The sequence below is a fragment of the Camelus bactrianus genome, chromosome 2 (genome assembly GCF_048773025.1).
Source record: "Camelus bactrianus isolate YW-2024 breed Bactrian camel chromosome 2, ASM4877302v1, whole genome shotgun sequence".
NCBI classification, from domain to species: domain Eukaryota; kingdom Metazoa; phylum Chordata; class Mammalia; order Artiodactyla; family Camelidae; genus Camelus; species Camelus bactrianus.
In genome coordinates, this window is record NC_133540.1 from 56,334,104 (window position 1) to 56,357,541 (window position 23,438).

Sequence of the window (23,438 nt, forward strand, 5' to 3'; positions counted from 1 at the left end):
GGTAACGACGAGGTAGACAGTTGCTGACCTTATGCAAGAATATAACCCAGAGGACAGACTCTCATCCCTTCATTTTCTCTTTCTTTTTGCATTAGCTCGAAGCTACTAATTTCAGAGAGACTAATTTCCAGTGGTTTTAATTCAGAGAGGCAAAGAGGTAAGAAATGTGGATTCATAAGAAATGTGGATTTGGCAACTTCATTTCAACAAATTTCCTTTTAGACTAAGAAATATCTAAATACTTTTCCAGTGAGGAAGGAAAAAAAAAAAAAGATCAACCCTGTATCATTTGTTGTGCCAGCCAGAAATAAAATTCTGTCCAGTTTTAGAACATAGAAAGCTTTAAATAAATCTCCTAATAAGGTATTTTAAGTATTTTAAGTAAGGTATAAAAGTATTAAAACAAATGGTAGGGAAATACCCTTTTCACAAAAAGTGAATAGACCCGTAGGACAATTTCTAAGGTAACACAACTTTGTAATGACAACATTGTACTTAAAAGACATTAAGTACTATGTCACTAATTTGTCTTGAGTTTTTTTTCCAAAAATTCAAGTTATTTTATAATCCCTGATAGTACTGTAATATCTGGTTTCCCACCTATCTAAATTTCTGAAAAATAAATTAGTCACCATTGCATTGAAAAAAAAATTTGAAAATTTCACTAAAATGATATCTACATGTATTACACTGACATAAAGTCTGAAACTAGATCTTGTCATACGTGTAAAAAAATACAAATACAAACTGCTATATGGAAGATTTCCTGTTTGTGATCATTGTACATCTTACACTTAATGATTTTCTTATGAAAAGCATTCAGGCTCATATATTTGACTCAAAAATAAAGTAATCTTTTATCTCTATGCAAAATATTTATTCAATCTTCAAATTAAAATTATAGAAATTCATCTTAGCTTATTGTTTTAGACAATAAAAGACATAAGCCTGTATATATTTTTCAGATGGAATAAAGTGATATTTTCCCTCCTCCCAACGACTAATAAGGATGATAGTAACATCCTTTCATTTTAAAACCCATGTTAGTTTTAGAACATTTCAAAAAATTGTTTTTGTGACCATGTCTCAACAAAAAGCCTCTCCGTTTGTATTTGGAAAGTTTCAAATAGTGTCAATAAACTGTCTAGTACAAAAAAAAAAAGAAAGAAAGAAAAAGAAAAGAAAAGAAAAGGAAAAAAATGTACACTGTATTTTTAAAGGCCTTTTGCCTTTTGGATTGTGTTTAGTAGGAAGCAGGCCGCTGGTGTATCTTGGGAGAGGTCAAACGGTGCTGAGTAAGGGGAAAACGAGGTGGCTTTTCATTCCTGTGTGCATGCAACAAGCAGCAAAACAGCAAGTTACTCCAGGTAGCTGGGACTCAGCTGTGCTTTCTGCCAGCAGGAGATCCATTTAATGAATTTGGAAGATTTGGGACACTGGACCCTACGGGAGGATTTGAGCTTCCCTGCTGAGAACTCCCACTGACCAGGCTCCCATTACCTTTGAGGATTCCGGTACATTTCCAATTGTCCATGTAATTAGCTTTCCATAGTCTCATACAGCCATCATCGCCTGAGGATGCCAGCACTACACCTATTATATTCCAACTCACTCGCCAGACCTGAGAATTGTGATTATCAAACCGAGCCACTACGTGGATTTCAAATTTTGTCAGCCCACCAGAGGATGTAAGTTCTTTCCTGCCCACAGGCTTTAATGTAAAACTCCTCACATCTTTGGTTGCTATGGCTAGAATGTGGAAAGACCTTCCCAAGTTTGGAGCAAATGCAATCTCATGTACAGGCTCTGTGACTGTCATAAGGGTTTCAGCTTTTGCATATTTCCTGGTGTTTTCACTAAATTTGAAAATTTGAACCTTGGCCATTGCGTTTGGACTGCTGTCGTCACTTACTACCGCGATCATGGCGGGTGAGCACCACAGCTTGAAGGGTTCCAAGAAATACAGCTGCAGCTCAGCTTGCTTGAGATCTTGTGCTGCAGAGACCACTGGCTAAGGTTCATGACATCTGGTGCCTCATACACCCTCACGATACCATCTGCTGAGCAGGTCGCTAACATGAAGCCCATGTGCTTAGGAGCGAATTTCACATTGGTAATGGACATTCTACTGTCCACTAGAGTTGTCCTCTTCACCCAGTGGCTCCGTCCTCATAGTTTGTCATTCGACTCTCATAGTGTTTCTTCCCATACGGCAGCTGTTCGGTCAAAAGAACAGGAGGCCAAAACCTGTCCAAATTCAGGATGGGGCCATGTCACACGCCACACAGATCCACTACGTGTCTTCCAGCTAGCCGCGCAATGCCAGTCCCCACTTTCACCGCAGACCTTGACTGCTCTGGTCGCTGGAGCAGGTGGCCATTCGCCGCCCGTGGAAAACGAAAGACACACCGTAGATGAAGTCCTTGCAGTCCGCCGCGAAGCTGCGTGCCACAAACTGGCTGCGCCTGGCTCATTCTGCCTCCGAGAGGGCGGCGCGGGGCGCGTGGACCGCAGCCACCGGGAGTGGCACCGGGGCGCGAACGGTGGTGCTTCCCGCTTGCTGCCCCGCCAAAAATAAAGTAATATTTGTTTTTCTTTATAAAACTTGGTCCTGGTTTCTCACCAACATAGTTGTATTATTAATACACGCATGTTGTGGTTTCTATATATTTACTGGCACAATGTGATAAGTATTAAAGCATTTTTGAAATTTATTATTAGGTACATTCCTAGAGAATTTAACAAATGAATCAACAATATAATGAAACTTGAAAAAGATGGAGCTTTATGACACCTGCATTCTATCAGCATGCAAATGATGTTAATGGTGTTGACTATACACAAATGATTCAACAAAGAAAAATTAATCTTCACTCCCTTTACTAGACCAAGGAAAGTGTTACATTTTAAAGTCGTCTTCTGAGCCAATTACTCCACACCCAGTCTCTTTGGTAACAGGAAGTATTTAATTTAAGTAGATGTAATCTACTTCACAAACAGTAAACTCATTCTAACAGTCAAGTATGACCATAGGGTAGGAATTTTTAAGAGGCTAACTAAGCTTTCCTGGTATCTTTTTTATTTTACACATTCTTCAGCATGACCTCTATCAGTTTTCCTAATTTGTTTACAGGAAGAAATCTTTTACTCTGTCTCATGAGCCATTACTTAAAATGCTTTTGGAGCGTGGATCTATTACTTCAGTCAGTAAGAATCAAATGTTCCAATCATTGGGAATTGTCTAAATGGCATAGCAAATTAACACTTAAAGAATTTTGCATTTTGAAGTGTTTATTGCAAGAAGTTGCCTTTCCTTTTCCTCAATTCCTATCTCTGACTCCATCTGAGATTTCAGAACCTGAGAGTCCGAAGGGACCCTGTAGTCCAGTGATTTCTTCACCTAGCTCTCAGCCCCAGGCTTGACACATAGTATCTACTCTATAAATACTGTTGGATGAGTGAATGAATATAAAGAGAGCATAACAGAATATCTTGATAAAGATTATGTTTGTAAATAATCAACACAATGTAATATATTTGAGAGAAAAAGATTGAGTAGTCCCTGGAATTTATAAGCTATTTTTTTAGTATTTTTGTCAAAATGGGAATAAAGATACATGGTTTGGAGCTATTTTTTCCAGGTGCCTACGGAACAACTGGATTTATTCTGCCCAGGAATTGTTATCTTCTTTCTAAAATATGATGCCATATAATTATTAGTAAATTCTGACTTAAGGGACAAACAGTTATCTTGCTCAAATAACAAAATCTCTCCATGTGTGACTTTCTGTATGGATCCATTTTTTATGAAGTTCCTCTCCAAGACTGGAGGAATAGGGAATCATTTTATTTGTTCTTCTGCAATTCTCTATCTTTCAGTTAAAAAAAAATTCCTTTCTGGTGACTTTTATACTCCATTAGAATTTTCCCATTGGATCACTTTTACTTTTTAGAAATTATTTGATCTTATGTCAATGTATATTTAACTTTAAAAAAAAAGTGTAATCTGTAAATTGAAACTGCCAGCTGAGGAAACATGGAGGATTTCCCACCTTAAGCTTTCTGGAGCCCTTTAACCACCCCAAACAGATCAGATCTTCCTGGACTAAGCCCATGGCTTCTGAGCTGTAATCAGCTGAAAGATGAGGAGGAAAAGGAACAGAAGAAGAAAGCATTTCTTCAATATTTGTTGGTGACTTCTCTCCTAGTTTCTTAATTTCCCAGTATTTCCCAGTATCACAACTTCCTTTCCTGTCATGGAAATATTTTACTATGTAAATCCACAAATAATATATATCAGGGCTTTTTTGCAGCTCCACACTCCACCCTTCCCCTGCTAACCCAGGCCAGATGAACTGGAAAAATGTCTCCCCTATTGCCAATTACTCTAAGGTACAGTAAACTGAATCTGGTTTTCACTTATCTCTAAAATGCTATAACATGGGCAGCATGTGGGATAAATCTACAGGGAATCTTGTTTACATTTTTAATAAAGGGTCAAGCATTATTAACTAATCATCAATCCATTATTTAAAACAAGTCCTCTGCACTGGCTTGAAAATGATCTCAAGAGTGCATTCTGAATGTAACTTTCTACAAATTTAAAATAGAAAGGTTTGAGAATTAAGATTTTTAAAAGGTGTACATTTTTCTTTGATTCCACGAGTGACCAATTTTCTGAAGTTGGAGTTTTACAATACTCTTCTCAGCCTCCCCTCTGAGAGATAGCCCTCCTCTCCCGCTACAGCATTAGCTCAGTTGCAAGCTTTAACTTGCTGTGACCAGACTACTAGAATACTAAACTTCCTATTTTTATTTCTCAATAAATATGGATACAATGTTTTTAAAATTAAAGTTAACAAGACACCATCTCAAATAGAATATAGTTGACATAATCTAAAAGCTTATGAAATTGAAATAAATATTTAAATTAAACAGTTTCAGGAGAGGTTATCCTAAGGAGCCCTCTGATGTCAAACTGTTTATCTTAGTTTACCCCACAGAGCTTTCTTTTCATGATTTCAAAATGTAGCTGACCTCAGTTTAATACAAACCCACAAAACAAAAAACAAAAAACATTCAAATCCACAAAACAGGATAGAGTATTTTTTTCAATAACTGGCCAGCTTTCTTCTCAATTAATTACAAGGCTGAGGCTCTAAATTAAAAGAATTTTATGAGAATAAAGTACCTATTGGTGGGACACAACGATCCCACTACAAACCACTACAATATAGTTGCATTTTATTTAAAAAATCACCAAGAATATAATTAAAAATTTCTATATGAGGGATTAGTTCAGAAACTAAACCATGCATAATATGTAAGTCAAATTCAGGACATACATGTGTCTTCAATTTCTGTAACACTGCCTACTAAAATTAGAGTGGTTATAAAGACACAGATGATGGTTGAAATTCTAATTATAAATGTTCTAAATTTTTAATCTGCCCTCTTTTAAAATGCAATCCAATTGGGACTGCTGTCATATCATGGAATTCATGTCTTTCAACCGTAGGAAATAAAAGATAAGTAACTGTCTTTACACTAATGTTTTGATTTTATAATTTCTAGCCAAAAATATATTTAATTAGCAACTGAGTATGTTGGGTAATTGTTATCAGAAAAAAACAACTCGGCATCAACTGGACTTAACACCAAAATGTTTTATCTTGTGAATGTGAGCTAACATATAAATTAATCATATTTTAAATGGCAAGTGATAAATAAACCCATTCAATAGGACTCAGCTAACTCCCTGAGAATATACTTTGCAGTTAACCCATTTTGGTGAGTCCTTCACGTTATGTTTCTAAAATTCAAATTTCCCCCAGGAGCTACACTAATCCTCTTCCCGCTTACCAAAGTCAATTAGCAATAATGGCCCACATTCCAAAGGATGTTTTGTTGTTAGATATTTTTTCACTTTGTGCAGGTGGGAAGGAGGTAGATATGCAAAACAGGTCACACCTTTTATGTTTGGGTTCAAATACAGGACAGAGCCTGGTACTTTCCCAGTAGTGCCTCCTATACATACAGTGTTTGAGGCACACAGGTCTTTTTTTGTATCACAGCATAAGATACTGTCAGTTTCTGCATTTATTAGAACACTCATCATGAGTGTACTGAGTTCTGACCAAAGAGTGTTCTGAGATAACTTATATTGAACAGAAACATGAACTATCCATTCTGCAAGATTAGTATCAGGGTAGATGGTCAGTGACATCACCAAAAAGCAATGTACCTCGGGCATGTTATCTCTATCCACTACAGAAATGGCTTCTCTGCATCATGAAATATTACTACACATTTGGTTTTCATATAAAGCAGATATAAGAAATGTCCATTTGAGCAATATTAATGTCCTTATGTCTATTTTATATGGGATCTCTTGATGAATTATAGTTGAGTTCAATAACAGGAAAAAGTTTAGAATAGGAAAAGCCTCTATGCTTGTTTTCACTAATCTTTAATTTAGGAAAATTACATAATTCAATGTGTTTGGCTTTTTTCACTAGTTTACAGGAAACATAGCATAAATTCAGTATCCATCAGAATTAAGTAACACAAGTCCTTATTCCTCTCTTCTTTTTACTTCATTTTGCTTTTGTCTTATTTAGTTTCATTTTTAAATACTTCTTTTTTGGTGGAGGGAGGCAATTAGGTTTATTAATTTATTATTATTTTTTTAATGTAGGTACTGGGGATTGAACCCAGGATCTTGTACATGCTAAGCACACACTCTACCACTGAGCTATATCCTTCCCTCTCATTTTTTTTAAATTTAAGTAGAGTTGATTTACAGTGTTGAGTTAGTTTCTGGTGTACAGCATAGTGACTCAGTTATACATACATATATGTATTCTTTTTCATATTCTTTTTCATTATACATTATTATAAGCTACTGAATATAGTTCCCTGTGCTATACAGTAGGACCTTGCTGTTTATCCGGTTTTGTGGAGTTTTTTTTGTAGCTTTGCTGTATAAGATCTTCTGCCAGAGTTCAGCAGGTATTCTGTGAGAATTTTTCCACATGTCAATATATTTTTGATGTATTTGTGGGAGGAGGTGAGCTCTGCCTCCTTCTATTCTGCCATCTTGAAGCCCCTTCTTGTATCATTTTTAATAATATCAGAATTACAGAACACAAGTGAGTATGTGTATGTATATGTTGTGCTACCAATACTTTATTGTAAAACATTTTCAGTCCTTTGGTATCTTGAAACAGCACTATGCCAAGTGCTATGCTCACTTAGTTTCATGTACTCCCTGTCTTGCAGGATTTATAGACAACAACTATACTTTTATTAACGTGGTTGATGGTAATTAGACTGCTCAGTGACTCAAAATACTGACAGACATTTTGGGAAAAACTTAGAAAATTTTAAATGATTTAAAAATCAAAAACAAAATGTTAAGAGAAAAATCCAAGAATTAATTAAACCTGAAAAACAGTATGCAAAGCAGAGAATTAATATACTCAGTGTGCTTGAGAATAAAAGTCATTGGTATTATAATTCTACTGAAGCAAATCTGGAGGAAAACAGATAAATAGGCAGTAAAAAGAATTTAGATGAAGCAATGAAAGTGAACCCTTGTCACTGAGTTAAAGAAGATTTGGAAATCTTTCCTTTTACAGTTGTTAAAAGGTTGAATGTTTCTTATTTCTATGCAACTGACTGAATGTGTCTGGGGAGAGGGTTTCGTTTTTCTTTCTTCCCTTCTTTTTTATCTTTTATCTTGCTTCTTCTTCTTCTTCTTCTTCTTCTTTTTTTTGTGAAGGCAGTGTGGTCACCTGGAGGCATAATAATGTGGTGTTGGGAATGATAAGAAATGCAAACTTGTCCTTGCTCAGCTACTAACCAGAAGTGTGGATCTGGGCAAATCACCTAACCTCTCTGTCCTCTAATGGTCTTATCTGTGAAGAATAACGATGATGAAAAATGATGACGATGACAATAAACAAACATTTATGAGCACCAGTTATGTGCTAAAGTCACTGCTTTAGCCTTTTTTGAGAGGATGGGGGGCAATGAATGTAAATTTACTAGAACTGTTTTGGGGAGGATGGGTGAAGGGACAGTTGTGAGTTTTCCACACAGAACTGCAGAGAGAAGCCAGTGCCCAGCCAAGAGGGAGTGGGTGTCTGGCCACAGATCCTATCTCTGGCCCAGTGTCTTCTCCTTCTGCTTCTTACACGCAATGTCCAGATTCCAGTCCTTGCACGGATGCTGATGCAGCTGGGTGGGGCGCAAGCCTACATACTTCATATTTATTTCACACAGGGTGTGAACACTGTCACTGGGGTCCTTAAAGCTAAGGAAGTCATACCCCTTAGTCTTGACCATGCACTTGTCAGGGATCACGTTAGCCTCATGCAAGGGTGGGAAGGGGCTAAAGGTGAGTTCCAAGATGTCAGTTCCTCTTCGTTGCCAGATCCCCACAGGAGATCTGAAGTCATCTGCATCCCACTCCAGCAGGCTGATGTCCTCCCGGCTGCTCCCAGTTGCCACTGGAATGTTATGTTTCAATTTATCCAGCTTTACTTCCTTCTATCCTCACCCCAGGGCTCTGGGATCTAGAGAGCTGTGAGGCCAGGGCAGGGGGTCTGGGACCACAAACACTGGGACCAGGAGTTCAGGAATGCACAGTAGGCCTGGCAGACTGCTTCTAGCAGGAGGGACAGGGACTCAGGCAAAGCCATGGTCAGGGCCAGTGGTAGCCAGGATCCAAAGTCTGCAGGACTAGCTAGGGTGGCTTCTGCCCCTGCAGCCACCAATGTACCAGGCTCCTCCAGCCCAGCTGCTGCCACCACCACTGCCTCTTCCTTCTCTTGCAGAATCAGTCCCAGCTCTCAACACCCAGCTCTTGGGTTGTTGCTGGGTCTTCTAGAGGAGGCCTCAGGGCAGCCATGGAGCCCAGAGAAGGGTCCCAGCACCCCGAGCCATCAGTGGCAGCATTAGAGGTGGCCCAGGGGTTGGTCCAAGCAGAAAAGGGGCCCATGAGGGCCTGGAGAGGGGGCCACAGGGCCATGGGGTGAGGACCACCTGCTGCAGAGGAAAGAGCAGAATGTGCTCTCTGTAGCACGTGGAAGACTAAGGCTGGATGTGAAGTAGGACCCCTCTGGGGGGCCACAGCTGCTCTGGCAGGAATGTGGCTTCTCAAGCCTCTAGACTGTCTAGGTGACTCCAATCACCAAATGCACCTGAGTCCACAAAAGGAGGGTCACCTATCTTGGGAGGAACCCCTGTGGCTGCAGCAGCTGTGTGGGTCTAGAGAGTCTGTTTGACCTGCTGGTGTTGGCTATAATCATTGGGCAGATCACAGGAACTGCTGGGATCACAGCAGCGACTCTACTGTGGGGACTGTGGGCACCATGGGTGCCGCAGGCATACCAGTTGGAATTCTGGTTATGAGAGCCCCAAAACTTCCTGCTCAAACAGGGCCATCTCTGCCTCCATCTCTTTCAAGCACTCCTTGCTGCCCTTGCCCGAGTGCCGGGGCCAGGGCCCAGGACCACAGGTCCTCTCGAACCCGGGAATCCCAGAGCTGTCCTGCCAGCTGCTGCCATTGCTGTGGCAGCAACCTGAATAGTAACCAACCAAAGCAGGCTACTATTGATAAGTCTTTGATATTCGCTTTATGTAAATTAATGTTAATAAAATAATATGAACTTGAGTCTTTTGAAATAACCAACAAATATTTATTGAGCTGGCTTATTGGAAACAAAGTATTGATTGGGCCTGTACATCTGTGAGTCCCAGGCAAGATGTCACCCTGACCTACAATTTTTAGAATAATGCTATTTCTATATAGTATCATTAAAATGACTAAATATACCACATAGTTTAAAAAAATAAGGTCTTAATACAACTTTAAAACAGCCATGTGCACATTATCCACCTTGAGGGGCAGAGTTATCTTTTTTGTTTAGCACTCTTATTAAATTTTTATAAAATAATATTATAACATTTTGTTTACCATCAAATTTTACAATAAGGTTTGTTCTCCATTTCTCGTGCTGATTTTATGAGATATTTTGTCCATTGATTGCTCTTCTATGATCATATAAAACCAGTGGATTAAACCTCAGGTAGAACAGATAGTCAATAAAAACCTGACAGAACCATTTGAGCACTAGTTACATTTCTGGCACATATGGAAAAGGTGTGGATTAGTCCCGCTGGAAAAGTTGAGGAACAGATTATAAAAGATACAGCTAAACACCCATGAAGGTTAAATGATTGCACCAAAATGCATTAAACTGTTTTGCATCTTAGGACAAATCTATAACTAATATACACGTGCCAGTTAATCAGTAAGCTCAGCTCTAGGTGTGAGGTTCTAACAAATTCACATACATTCCTAACTCTCTCCTTCTGTTTTCTATCACAGAGATTTGGTGAAAGATGAGGAATTGAATGGAGTATTTTTGAGTCTAACATATAATGTTTACCTGGGTTGGGAATATCATTAATTTGTGCAGACATGATTATTTTAAAAAGAATTTTGAATTCTAATGAAAGCTAAAAAGCAAACAGGAACCTGGTCCACTCATAGTCATTCTATCAACAATTCAAAAAGCTGCTATTTTACTACTGAGTTTTAACTCTCTTAATTTAAATGTCACTTTCACATGGTCTCCTTTCTTTGATTAAGTTAATTTTATGAGAAATGATAGATACAATTATTTCTTTAGCATTTGACTTAACATGTGCTAAAGCAAAACATCCGATTTAGCATGAAGCTCAAAGACAGCAAACTATTTGAGCTACTTACCATAAATAGTCATGGTTTAAAGAGATTTAAACATTAAATTTAAAAGTCAGCAGCAAATTATTTAAATAATAACTGAAACTTATTAGAGTTTATTCTCATGTCAGGCTTGGTTCTAAGTTTTTAATTGCATTAACTCATTTAACTCTGAATCGAACATTATGAGTTAGGAGCTACTCAGTGATTCTAGCTCACAAACTGCACTCTTAACCCCTACAGTTAAAAAAATAAAAAAGCTATGGACCCTGTATTATAATCCTATTTCACTTTCTTTAGACTTCAGTTTCTCATTAACTCTATTTGATATTCTTCAGAATAAAAATATCCCCATCTCTCATAATAAGTCAGCAATTAAGGAGAAAATTATTTGCCTTAGTCTTCTAGACATATAATCTCTAAATGTATCAAAATTAGAAAGGAATTCTATAATGATTTCTAGAATGTTATAGTATCATATCCATGCCAAGCTTAGCTGTTTTAATTTAAAGTAAAAATGGAGGAAAAGGGTTTGGTTGTTGATCCCTTAAGTTACTTACAGTAATAAAATTCTTTGGCTCTTAGCTGACAAGTAATGAGAGTATAATTTCCAGAAGATTTAAAGAAAACATCTACGAGACTGTCTTCTCTTTGTATATTTATCACTGGCTCATTTCACATTTACATCAACTCATCTTAAAAGAGGGCATTAAAATCATGGATTTTCTCCTTCCAACACAGAATTTATCAAGATCATCAAGCAGGGGAAGGAGTGTGTATCAGAATCAACCAGTAATCTTTTTTAAAAAAATGAAATGAGAAAATTCCCTAGTGGGGCAGCCTGAAGTGGATATGTGGGCCAAGAGTGAGACTGAAGTGAGAGAGAGATGGATGGGTGGGGTCTCAAAGGGGGGGAAGCAAGAAGGGAGAATGGAACCTAAAAAGGTTCTAGACCTTATCCCAGTATGTGCTGTGTCCTCTGACCCATAATGTGGCACAAGAGAGGAAACAGTTTTGGATGAAATATTATGTTCAGATAAAAACATGGTACAGAGTTTTAAATGAATATAGATTAGAGAAAGCTTAAATTCAATAAATAATAACTGAATATCAAAAAATAACTGAATATCAATTATTCACCTATTAAAACTTTTTTGAACGTTTATTGTATGCCAAACATTGTGCTAGGAACCAAGTACATTTCAAGGTACTCATACAAAAATCTTGTCATGTTATTAGAGAATTACAATGACTTCTAATCTCCCCTCCCCCCTACACACACTTTTAACAATTTTAATTAAAAATAATCCAAATTTGGCTTGCTGGAGTCTAAAAGAACATGGGAAGAGTGAGGAGGAAGCCATCAAACAACAAAAGTTAGCTTATAGGAGTCTTCCAAGTACCACACCAACACTCTGCTCACCATCATTATAAAATAATTCCTGGAAATTGCATTCAGTATCAATTTCAGGTTTGTCTGATACACAAGCTGGTTTAGTCACTTTATCCTCTGAACGGTCACAAAATTTGTTTCTTTCCACAACTGATTGTGCTTTGTGTTTCCTGTTTATCTTCCCAACAAGGCCTCCCATGAAGAAAAGTCAAATCTATTCACCTTTGTAACCTCTACCCCTAACACAGTGCCTAGCACAAGAGGAAGATACTTCAGGCAATATTCCTACAATGGACGAGTTAATGAATAGTACATACCACGCAGAGGCACACGGGAGTTTGCTTACTTCCTCCAGTCACTGTACATTTTGTCAGTAAATGTGGTCAGTGCATGGACAAGTCAGGCACAAATACACCCATCTCTGGCCTTTGGAAACACAGTCAGGAAAAGTGCGCTCTCTGAGGCTGAAGCTGGTTAACATTAGCATGTATAAGAGCAAATAAGTCCCTAAGAGAAACACTTAATCTAAAGTAGCCTTTCTCAGCCTAGAATCCTTGGATGTGTTTGTTCTTAAGGATCTCAGAACTCTCTGAGAATTTTTTCAATTTAATATTTTCATTTAATTGCCAATCTTAAAAAAATTAAGAGAAGTATATTCTGGATCATCTGGATAATCACATTTAATTAAATATAATATAGCAATTTCTTGTTCTTGCATTCTTGATTGCTGTGTTCTTGATTGATTCAGAGGGATCATTTCAAGGAACATACATTTTAATGCAGTATTTCTCAAACTGAAATGTATAGATGTGTTCTCAGGGGCCCCAAAAAAGTCTCCTTCTCACAGTAGAAGAAATACTGCCTCAAGAGATGGCTGTAAACATAACCTGATAAAACTTGGGTCTTTTCCATCTAGAAAGCAGAATAGATGTCTGAGAAGGCATGACTAGAACCTTCCTAAGTATTAGAAGCTTTATTACTTCCCACAGAATTATGAACTGTCTTAAAGAAATAATAATAATTTTGATTACATTGGAAGGAATAAACTCATTAGTATTTATCCAGAATTTTTCCATCCAGCTACTCTAGTTTGAGTGACATCACCAGTTATGGCCAGCCCCAATTTTTGTTAATTAACTTCTATCCAACTGCAGCTGTCAGAGCCATAAGTTGGTCTCCTGAATTAGTATGTGCAGCACACTGGGTGTTCTCACCCACTTAATGTCATATCATTTGAGCCCAAAGTCTGTAGCCCCTGATCATGTCCATCTTAATGGACAATCAATCACTTCTTAATACAGAACTGCTTAATTCTCTTCTATACGTCCACTTCCTTCATTTCTAAGAATCTGAAGAAGTTATCATCTGAAACAAGGCTTCCTTTTTTTTTTTTCCTTTCTCTTTATTCCAAAAGAGAGAAGGCCTTGAAAAGACTAGAGACCCTAGGATTTGGGGTTACTTGTTTACGATCATCAAGACACACACACACACACACACACACACACACACACAAAGAGAAAGAGAAATTTGTGACAGTAGGGAGGAAAGGAGAAAGGACTGGAAACTTCTATAGAAGAAAAGAAAAAGACTGTTTAGAGGAAGTGATCAGCAAAGGAAGAGAACGTTAGACTAGGAGCAAGCAAAATCTCAGCTACTGCAAAGGGGCTGGATGGTTTTTAACGGCACAAAGGAAATAACCAAGCAGAAAAATGACTGTGCAAGAATGGCATCTACACCCCACCTCACACTTCAGCTGTGTTTGGCTGACTGCGTATCTGAAGAGCTGTGTTGAATACACGTTTGGATCAAGATTTTCCCTCTGTCGACCCTCCACAGCAGAAGCCAAGGTAGGACTCCACGTCTATGGCTCTTGTCTAGACTCCCCTGCCCCATTTCCTTCTCCAAATGACTCCCACAATTCACCATCACTATCTAGTTGGACTAAACTTCTCATTCCCTGTATCCCTGCTTGTGCCAGCCACCAAGTCACTCTTCATCCCTCCAAATGCAACCCCTGTATGCCTTGCTGTCCCCTTTTCTGACTCTGTCTCTGATCATTTTCCATTTTCTGAAGGTTGTCTAGAACACATGAATGTGGTTATCAGCAGCGTGTCTGTATCCTAAATCTTTTCTCTGAACATTTCTCTTAGCCTTTTTATTTTAAAAGAAACCTGAAGCCACTTCTTCCCTGAAGCCTACTCTAGGGATAGTATTTAGCTCCCCACACTGCCCCAGGTGACCACTGGCCCTGGTGGAGCTGTGCTGATGCTCCTCGATCCTCTTTGTTCTTTGAAACTATTTTTCCTCCTCCTTTTACATAAACCTCCAGATGCCATCAGCCTGTACCTTTTTGATCCCATCCTCATCTGTTGAAGAATGTAGCTACTAGTTCATTGCCACTTTCTCCAACATGGATGAAAGTGGTTTTTCCAAAACTCTAGACTTTCAGGTTCCTGACTTCTCTGCCAATGATTCTTCCTTCTCCCTGCCTCATCTACTCACTTCCATGGTCATTTCCTATTTCTTGAAATAGCCTATGAGTGCTCTAGTGCCGCCTTCGGCTCTCCCCTGACCTCCTGCTTCTTCCCCCTCCCTCATTCTACTCCGGCTACACTGGCCTCAGATCCACCAGGCATGTGCCCTCCTTGGGGCTTCTCCCAATCAGGGCTTCCTCTAAAAGGGACTCCCTCCAAACAGCACAGAGCTTCCTTGTCCAACTCCTCCGGGTCTTCTTCCGACCATCCTTCCTCCTGTGACACGCTGCTCCCTTTCCGCTCCCCCTCCTCCTCCCCAACAGTGTCTCTCACTGTCATTTACCATCATCTCTCTTCCCACGTATTTTCTTTTTTCCTTGGTGATCGGCTCCCTCCTCTCAGGTTGCAGACTGTGAGCTATATGAGAGCAGGGTTTTGTCTCTCTCTTCACTGCACCTAGGACAGTGCCTGCATGTAGGAAACTTACAGCACATGCTTGACTAAACAGAGGAGCAGAGGGTGAGCGTGTGTTCAGAGTGGCAGAAAGACTGCTTGATGGTAACATCTGAGGTTGAGTGGCTGCCTAAGAGCTGTTTTAAAATCTACATCTTTTAGTCATTGAAAGAGAGCATTCAGGATAATTCTTAGACTATAAATTGTTCTGTTCAATCTAAATCACTTCAGCAGAGTATTTAAGAAGACAGTCACAGAAATAATTTGCATGAAGTTACCCTTGGCATTTTTTAAATGAAATAAGAGTTACATATCGAACATCTTCGCAAATTTATGTTGTTACAAAGAGAGGCAAAATTTTTTAGACCTAGGGACAAGTAGTTGATGAAAAGTCTCTGCTGGAATTATTTTACATTGAAGGACTATCAACATTGAAACTGAAAATTCTGGGTGCTCAAAATATTTGGCAGACATCATTCAAATCCAGTCTGAATCAGCATTACTTAGTATAGAGCAAGAATTGGCATTAATGTATTGAAGAAAATCAGAGAATAATGCAAAATCCAAAAACAAAAGGACACACACAAACAGAACTAGACAGACATGCCACCTTTTGCTGCTTCTAAATGAGGGGTCAAAATAAACCCATTGATGTATAGTTAGATTATTTGCACATATATTTGTACCGCATTTAACTTGTTAGAAAACGATACATAGTTCCTTTCATATTCCATTCATTCAATACCCAGCTATTCATTTTTGTTGCCTTTATAAAGTCCCAGGCTAATAAAATTGTTTTGGCATTTTAAAAGAGAGGTCCAGACCAGATAGATCCAAATGATATTTGTAAAAAAGATTTTAGTTCCAGAAAAAGATTTTAATTTAAAGTAATTCAGATAAACAGTAACTGTTATCAAATTGCTACTAAATGTGATCTTTCCTATTTGGTGACACAGGCTATGACAATACCTTTTATATTCTGTCCTGCCTGTGAGAACCAGCATCACTTTTGCTAAAGCTTAAGTGGAGAATCAATATAAAAAGATGACCTCATTATAATTAAGGACTACCAGTTGCTAACATTTATTGAATGCTTGTTCTGCTGAGCATTTTGCAAACATCTCATTTAATTATCACAACAATGCTATGACTTCAGTGTTGTTATGATCACTGTTTTGCAATTAAGAAAACAGTTGAGTTCTGGAGAAGTTGATTGCCCAGGGTCACATAGCTGGTAAGTGAATAAAATGAGAATTTAGATTCCAGCACCCACATTTTTAATGTGATTTCCAGAAAGGCTTTGTGGTCTGAGTCATAACTATGGGAGCATATGATAAGGTCACTGTTGAGTGTACCTTCTTGTTGGTAAAGGTCTGGTATTTTAGGAACACTAACATTATTTTGAAAATGGTGCTTTGACCTTGCCCTTCTGTTTTTGAGAAAGGAAACATAGGAACTAACTGATATTTTTGCACCTTTTCAGTTCACTGGTTAAAAAGGTCAAGACCAAAAATCAGAGCACTTTAAGAACTATTAGCCTTTAGTATAATATCTGGGATTATGTCCAATAAAAGATAAATGATGTCCTTCATTCTGAAGTCACTGCAGTGTAACCAATAAATTTTGTACATAGTGCAAGTATCCGAACCTTCAGACAATTTTATTGACTTATAACTGGCTATAAGTTTTTATGAAATGGTGACAGAGACTATTTTTAATATCCGGATGTTAACCTTGCTTATAATATTATGATCTTAGGAACAATTGCTAAATAAAAAAGCATAAGTATACCCGAGTTTCAAGAATAGAGAGCAAATGATAAGATTTATTCTCTTTCCTGAATGTGTAAGAGATAAAAAGATAAATACATGACCAGTTTAACCTTCTAAGAAAAATAAGTTAACAGATTTACAACTATTTGGAAAAGAAAAATTAAAACTCAAAGTTTTTAAAAAATAATATTGTCTTATGCAAAATTTATGAATTTCTCCCATATCCTTTAAATGATTAGAAGCCAAATGGTTTTTTTTTTAAACAAATTTCCAAATTCTCATGGTAGTTTTGAGACCAATTTTATAAAGAAAAAATTTTTCATCCAAGTTTCAGTTTAAGGAATCTCAGCACGCCAACACTGGCGATATTTTTGGAAAGTTGGTGCAGCCCAGATTGCTTTCCATTGAGAAATACAACAGGGTACAGAAAGTCCTGGTTTCTATGTTACATGTCAGAATGCTCCCCAGAAACTCAAGCTTAGAAGCAAAAGAGAGAATACTGTTTCTTCTCTTCTTTCATACACCATACTAGCTTTGAGTTTTATGTATTTAGAAACAGCAATACTTTGGCTGAAGAGTTGCCTCTTTTGCCCTCCTGGGTGTTTGGAAATTATTTTCTATTTTATTTAGTTCATTGAGTTTTAGTAGTAATCCTAGTGGTGGTGCTCTTTGACTTAAAAATTCCTTTAACTACATGTTACGTTAATCTGAGGATGACTGAAGTTCTTTTATATATTTGCGATGGCAGATTAACAATAAGGTTTCAGCTTCAAAATAAAGGATACCACCATTGTAAATTTTGAAAGGCAGATTCAAACATCACAGGAAGAAATCCTGTAGTAGAAAAGACCTGTACGTGAGAGACGGATCTGTGACCCTGGGGACATCACTTAACCACTTGTGGGCTCAGTGCCTGCATTTGTAAACTCAGGCAAATGCCCACCTCATAACATTTGTCTCTGTTGATTGATGAAACATCACACATAAAGCCCCCAGCACAAAGCCTGATAGATAGTGGCTCATTAGTTAACATTAGTCACTTCATTTGCCAAATCTCTAAGGCACATTCTTGAAGGGTAATAATAAAGAATCAACATGAGATAACAACATTTACTTTATACCTAGAAAATTCAGGTGAATGAAGAGAATCACTCTCATAGTCTGTGTAGAGGTCAATTTTAATTTTTCTGATTCTTGGTGAATTATACACACTAATTGCAATGACAATATGTATACCTTAGGAAGTCCTTTTTATTTCATCATTTAATTTGCACTGCAACCCAGTGGTGTAAGATTGAATGTATTATTATTTTCTTGTTTTAGAGTTTAGAAAAATGTCACTTTCTGAATTGAAATGACTTGACAAAAGTGGAGATGGAACTTAAACTTGAGCCTCTGGGCTCTCAGTTTTGTGTGGTTTCATGACATTTTGTTGCCTTCTCACAAAAATAAATGTTCTTTCTTTTTATAGTAACATATTAGTGGACAGTGGGCCACTACAAGAAAAATATGTTAGGTTACTAAGAACTTTGCAAGGTAACTCAAGAAGTTAGGTTGGTCTATAAAGCAGATAAGAATTGAATATTTACTGATGAGAGTTTACTTTCCTTTAAAAAAAAAAACTAAGATCTTTCATACAATTAATATATTTCTTATGGTTGAGGGTTAAGTGGACTTGGCTTGACTGAGGTTAACTTCATTTTCCTTAGGTTCCTTTTTTGGCATAACTTATGATGATTTTATCTAAATGAACTAAGAGTTCTTATGGTTTCATTGTCTATTTTCCAGCATATTGCAAATTTAGAAAGTTAATGAATCAATATTAAAATTGAGGGAATGCAATATACTTGAAAAAAGTCTAAAATAACAAGTTAAAATTTAAAATATTTCATATTCAATCTCATAGGCATTTTTGGAAGAAGTTCATATATCCATATGAGAATTTGAATGTTCTTTCTCTTTTAAAGTAATTAATGTACATAAATCCCAAATTACTTGTTTAATAGAGCATTAAAAACATACCAAATAAAAAGATTCATAATGAAATATAAAATGGATAAGAAATAGAGATGCAAAATATGAAGATCTTATATATTGGGATAAAGGAATTTGACTTTATTCCATAGGTCACTGTCAAGCTCATACAAGGTCTGGTATTTTTATCTTACCTACAAGCTAAAAAGCTAAACGGCTACTGTAGCATGATGCTGGTAGAAGACATGAGTCTCCTGGATCAAAGACAACGGACTTTCTAGTTCACAACAAAAGCAGCAGCTGAGTGTCAAGATGTTGCTTGCACCAGTTCCCTATGCCCTCTTCCCAATCCCATGGAAGCGACACATAGGATCAGCGATGGATGCCTATGTCATGGGTTATGTTAAAGAACACTAACCTTGGGGGATTTGTAGCTTTTAAAATAAGAAAAAAATTTTTCTACTTTTTATCTGGAGAAAAAGTTACTTAATCTCTCAAGGTTGCTCATTGGTAGCACCACCCGAGAAGTGGTCACCAGATAAGGAGCATTCAGGGTCTTCCATTCTTGCCACACCCAAAAGAACATGTAGGGATGCTCAGGATGACAGCAGATTGATATTCCCAACAGCAAGCCACTCTCAGTATTGTTGCTGCCAAGAGATGTGCTCCTCTAAAGGAGAGAAATATTACCATCGTGACAATGCTTCCTATGCTGGCAACTCTCAAGAGAAGCCAAGGAAATCCTGCACCCTTTGCAAAAGCCTCCAGGTCATTTTGATACACCTACCTCAATGATCTAAGCATTGGTGACCAAAGATAGTTGAGGGTAGGGGGACTGCCATAACCAAATTTTTCTTTTAGAAAGATGACCCAGACATAGTGTGGAGGTTGACCAGAGTGGACAAGATGAAGACAGAATGTAATAAAGGCAGCTGTTATGGCCACTATGGTAAATGACCATGTCAAGATTTGAATTAATGCAAATTTGAATGCGGATGATGGACCAAGAAAGAAGGGCTGGACTGGAGTGAGGTAAAGGAGGAGGGGTACTGTTGGAACTGACATATAGGTGAGGAAATCAGCAGGTAGGAATTTTAGACAAGAGTGAGTTAGAGTATGAGAAAATTTCAGGTTCAGTTTTTGAAAAGTTGTATTTGAAAGACTTACTAATTTCAGGGGACTACAGAGTGAACATAGCTGGGCTCAATATGTATCAGGATAGAAAGAGGCATTCTGTAGATGATTTAGAATCCAACAATAAAATTTTTCGCTTCTTAACATAAAACTCTCTGGAATTATTCACTTCCCAGTCAGCTCTGTCACAAACACACACACACACACACACGAGTGCACAAGCAACATTTAGCACACTACAGTGAAAAAATGGAATCCACTAAATCCACTGGATACAACTCATGGCATTAACATCAGTTAAAAGTAGCACAAAAATCTCAACAGTCCTGAGACCAAATAATATCCAAAGTCTAAAGTCTTTATAAAATAGATGTGATTAATAAATAATCCAAACACTTCACTTAAGCCAACAATTTCAACCTCTTCTCATTCAAATCCATATTTTAAAACTAATTGGCTATTTACATTAGCCAAGACATGGAAACAACCTAAATGTCCAACGACAGATGACTGGATAAAGAAGTGGTAAATTTATACAATGGAATACTACTCAGCCATAAAAAATAATAAAATAATGCCATTTTCAGCAACATAGATGGACCTAGAGATCATCATTCTAAATGAAGTAAGCCAGAAAGAGAAAGAAAAACACCATATGATATCATTTATATGTGGAATCTTTAAAAAAGAGAGACACAAATGAACTTATTTACAAAACAGAAACATACAGACATAGAAAACAAACTTACAGTTACCAGGGTTTTGGTGAAAGGGGGTGGGAAGGGATAAATTGGAAGTTCAAGATTTGCAGATACTAACTACTATATATGAAATAGATAAATAGCAAGTTTATACTGTACACCACAGGGAACTATATTCAATATCTTGTAGTAACCTATAATGAAAAAGAATATGAAAGGAATATATGTATGTATATGTATGACTGAAACATTATGCTGTACATCAGAAACTGACACAACATTGTAAACTGACTCTATGTCAACTAAAAAACAAAAATTAAAAAATTAAAACAATAAATAAATAAAACTAATTGGGGGTAAAGGAGGAATCATTTTGATTTTATCCTCTTATTTCTATATCCCAAACTGTACCAGTTAGTTACCCCTGAGTAAAAGGCATATGGCAGACAAGAAAAGAAGCCAGAGTCTGGATAACCGGTTGATGATAAATGAGAAGTAAAACATCAATCTTGATCAACATTTCAGCTAAGGGCAGCCGAGATCATTTCACTGACAAAATTGATGTTCAATTATTGTTGATCTGTCTACTTTGCCAGCATTATTAGCTCTAGATACAAATGTCTTTGAGGCTTCAAAAGTTGGTAAGGGAGCAAAAATGGACTTTCACCATTCTGAGTTGATGCTATTTTAGTGAATTTCAGAAGGACAAAAAAAAATGTTGGACTCTTGGAATATATGCATTGATACTAAGTGTGTCTTCAGTGTGTGATGCAGAGCCGGCTGCCGTGTTCTTACCTGGTTGCAGGTATTGATGTCTATGCCCCCCTTCAGGTATTCCACTACTTTGTCTAGATTGCCGGCTCTGGCAGCACGGAGAAAGCTTGCATTGCTGTCAGACTGTGAGGGGGAAAGAAAGACCTTTAGTGAATTATTGATAAAATAAAAACAAATCAAAGGTAGAAAGACAAGAATGTTTAAACTTCACACCAGAAAAGCTTTAGTTGTAAAAGATTTCAATCCTGAATTTGAAACACTGAATAATAACTCACAGTACAAGGTAGCAACTTCACAGTATTTCTAGAGAGTTGTTCAAGGACATTAAAGTCGGTGGGAAATATATGCTTATTAAACAGTGTAAAAGAACGATTATAATAAAAATAATTGTTATGCTGTATTCTAAATCTTTACCCACATTTGAAGATGAATTTACACGACCCCCAAATCCACTGTTTCCCATTCATTTTAGCTTCAGGAAGCTAGTGAATTTATACTGAGCCTAGTAAGACAAAAGGGAAATAAAAAACAAAACAGAACTATAAGAAATGAAAGGCACTGGGTTTCTTCTTTCTCTTCCTTTACTGTTTGGTTTTCGGATGTATCTGAAGGAGAACACTGAGCATGGGTAACTTGGCAGTCATCTGTCCTCATTATAAAGGAATAACAGAAAGCTTCGAGGAAGCTTTGAGGAAAGCGGATAGCACTAGTTGGCAGGTGTGGACTGGCCCGATGCAAATTTTGTGATCCTGGTGATTTTGGAAAAACAAGATTAAATTTAAACCAGCTGACATAATACCAGACTGAAATCTCTGGGTAAAGATGATCACTCTGGATGGAGACTGCTTTTTAAGTCCTCATCTTGCCTTTACTCCTCTCAAAATCTGATCCTGGGTGAATCAGCTGAATTTCACGCCCGCCAGAAAAGTCCTGGAGAGGCTCCTCCAGAGGTGTAGCCACCTTCACCCTGCCTCTTTGTCTCACTGACAAAGCCTGCCTTTCGAACTTTAACACAATAACGATGATGAACTTTTGCTAGGTTCCAAGACACTGGCATCACTTTATAGCTCTTTTTGTAGTGTAACATCTGACTAACGAGAAAACTAAGAGGAAGTGAGACGCCGCAGGTGGGACGGCTCTGAATCCAGTGTTCTCCTCGGTCGGCTCCCCTGCCTGCCTCCCTCCCTCGAAGAATGTGCTTGGAAAGGGCCCTTGGCACATGCTGTCAGACCCATTTATCATGACTGGTGATGATGTCCAGAGATAGCAGTGGAAGCGTTTTGTCCAGGAATCTCAAATACGGAATCATTCACATACTGTTAAAATGATTTACACAGGGGAAGACTGAAAACCCGAGGATGAAATCCCCTCACATTTAACCCAAATACCACAAAGGTTTATATATTTACAAATCAGATAGATAATTTACAAGGAGTTGTCAGGTACGACTGAACTCTACACATCTGGAATTGGTGTCTGAGTCTTCAGAAATGTATCACGGCATGACTAACACTGTACTGTTCCTCCTCCCTGCACTGTGCCTCACGCTTCATCCTTCCTGAAAGCTGTGCCCATGGCAGGGTGCCCCCAGTGTATCTGCAAAGCTGCAGCGACCGAATTGTGACTCAGTGCAAAATGCCTATTCTAGGAAAGGATTTTGCAGTTTGCAGCAAATTCTAAATTTCAGGAAGATTTTCTGCCCTCTGGTTTCTTGCCACAGCACTCAAAAGTGAAATGTAATACAATGTATTATGTTATGTCAATATCCCACAAGAAACATTATTTACTACAAAATGACAACAGTGAAATAATATTAGGTCACAGAAAGTATGACAATATTCTTTTCCGTATATAGTTAAAAAAATAAATCCATGGGCTATATATTATATGGTAAGGCCTAGAAAGTACCACTTGTACAGGAGGCTTAATGTTATAGGTAACATTTGAGTGTTTACTGTAGGGCAGGCACAGAGCTAAGAAGTCACATGCACTATATCATTAATACAGTAA

The 23,438-nt window shown here is 37.7% G+C and overlaps 1 protein-coding gene and 2 pseudogenes across 28 annotated transcripts in view; all 3 read right to left on the bottom strand.

Moving 5' to 3' along the window:
- The window catches only part of ANK2 (ankyrin 2), a 601,138-nt gene that overhangs the window by 171,621 nt on the left and 406,079 nt on the right, over nt 1–23,438 (bottom strand). For all 28 annotated transcript variants that reach the window (XM_074341892.1, XM_074341900.1, XM_074341899.1 and 25 more), the window contains one exon: nt 21,450–21,551. In XM_074341892.1, the coding sequence (XP_074197993.1) occupies nt 21,450–21,551 (102 nt within the window). The remainder of the gene's footprint in view (nt 1–21,449; nt 21,552–23,438) is intronic.
- Nucleotides 827–3,165, bottom strand: LOC105067144 (nucleoporin SEH1 pseudogene; annotated as a pseudogene).
- LOC123616194 (RNA-binding protein 42 pseudogene) lies at nt 4,472–17,024 on the bottom strand (annotated as a pseudogene).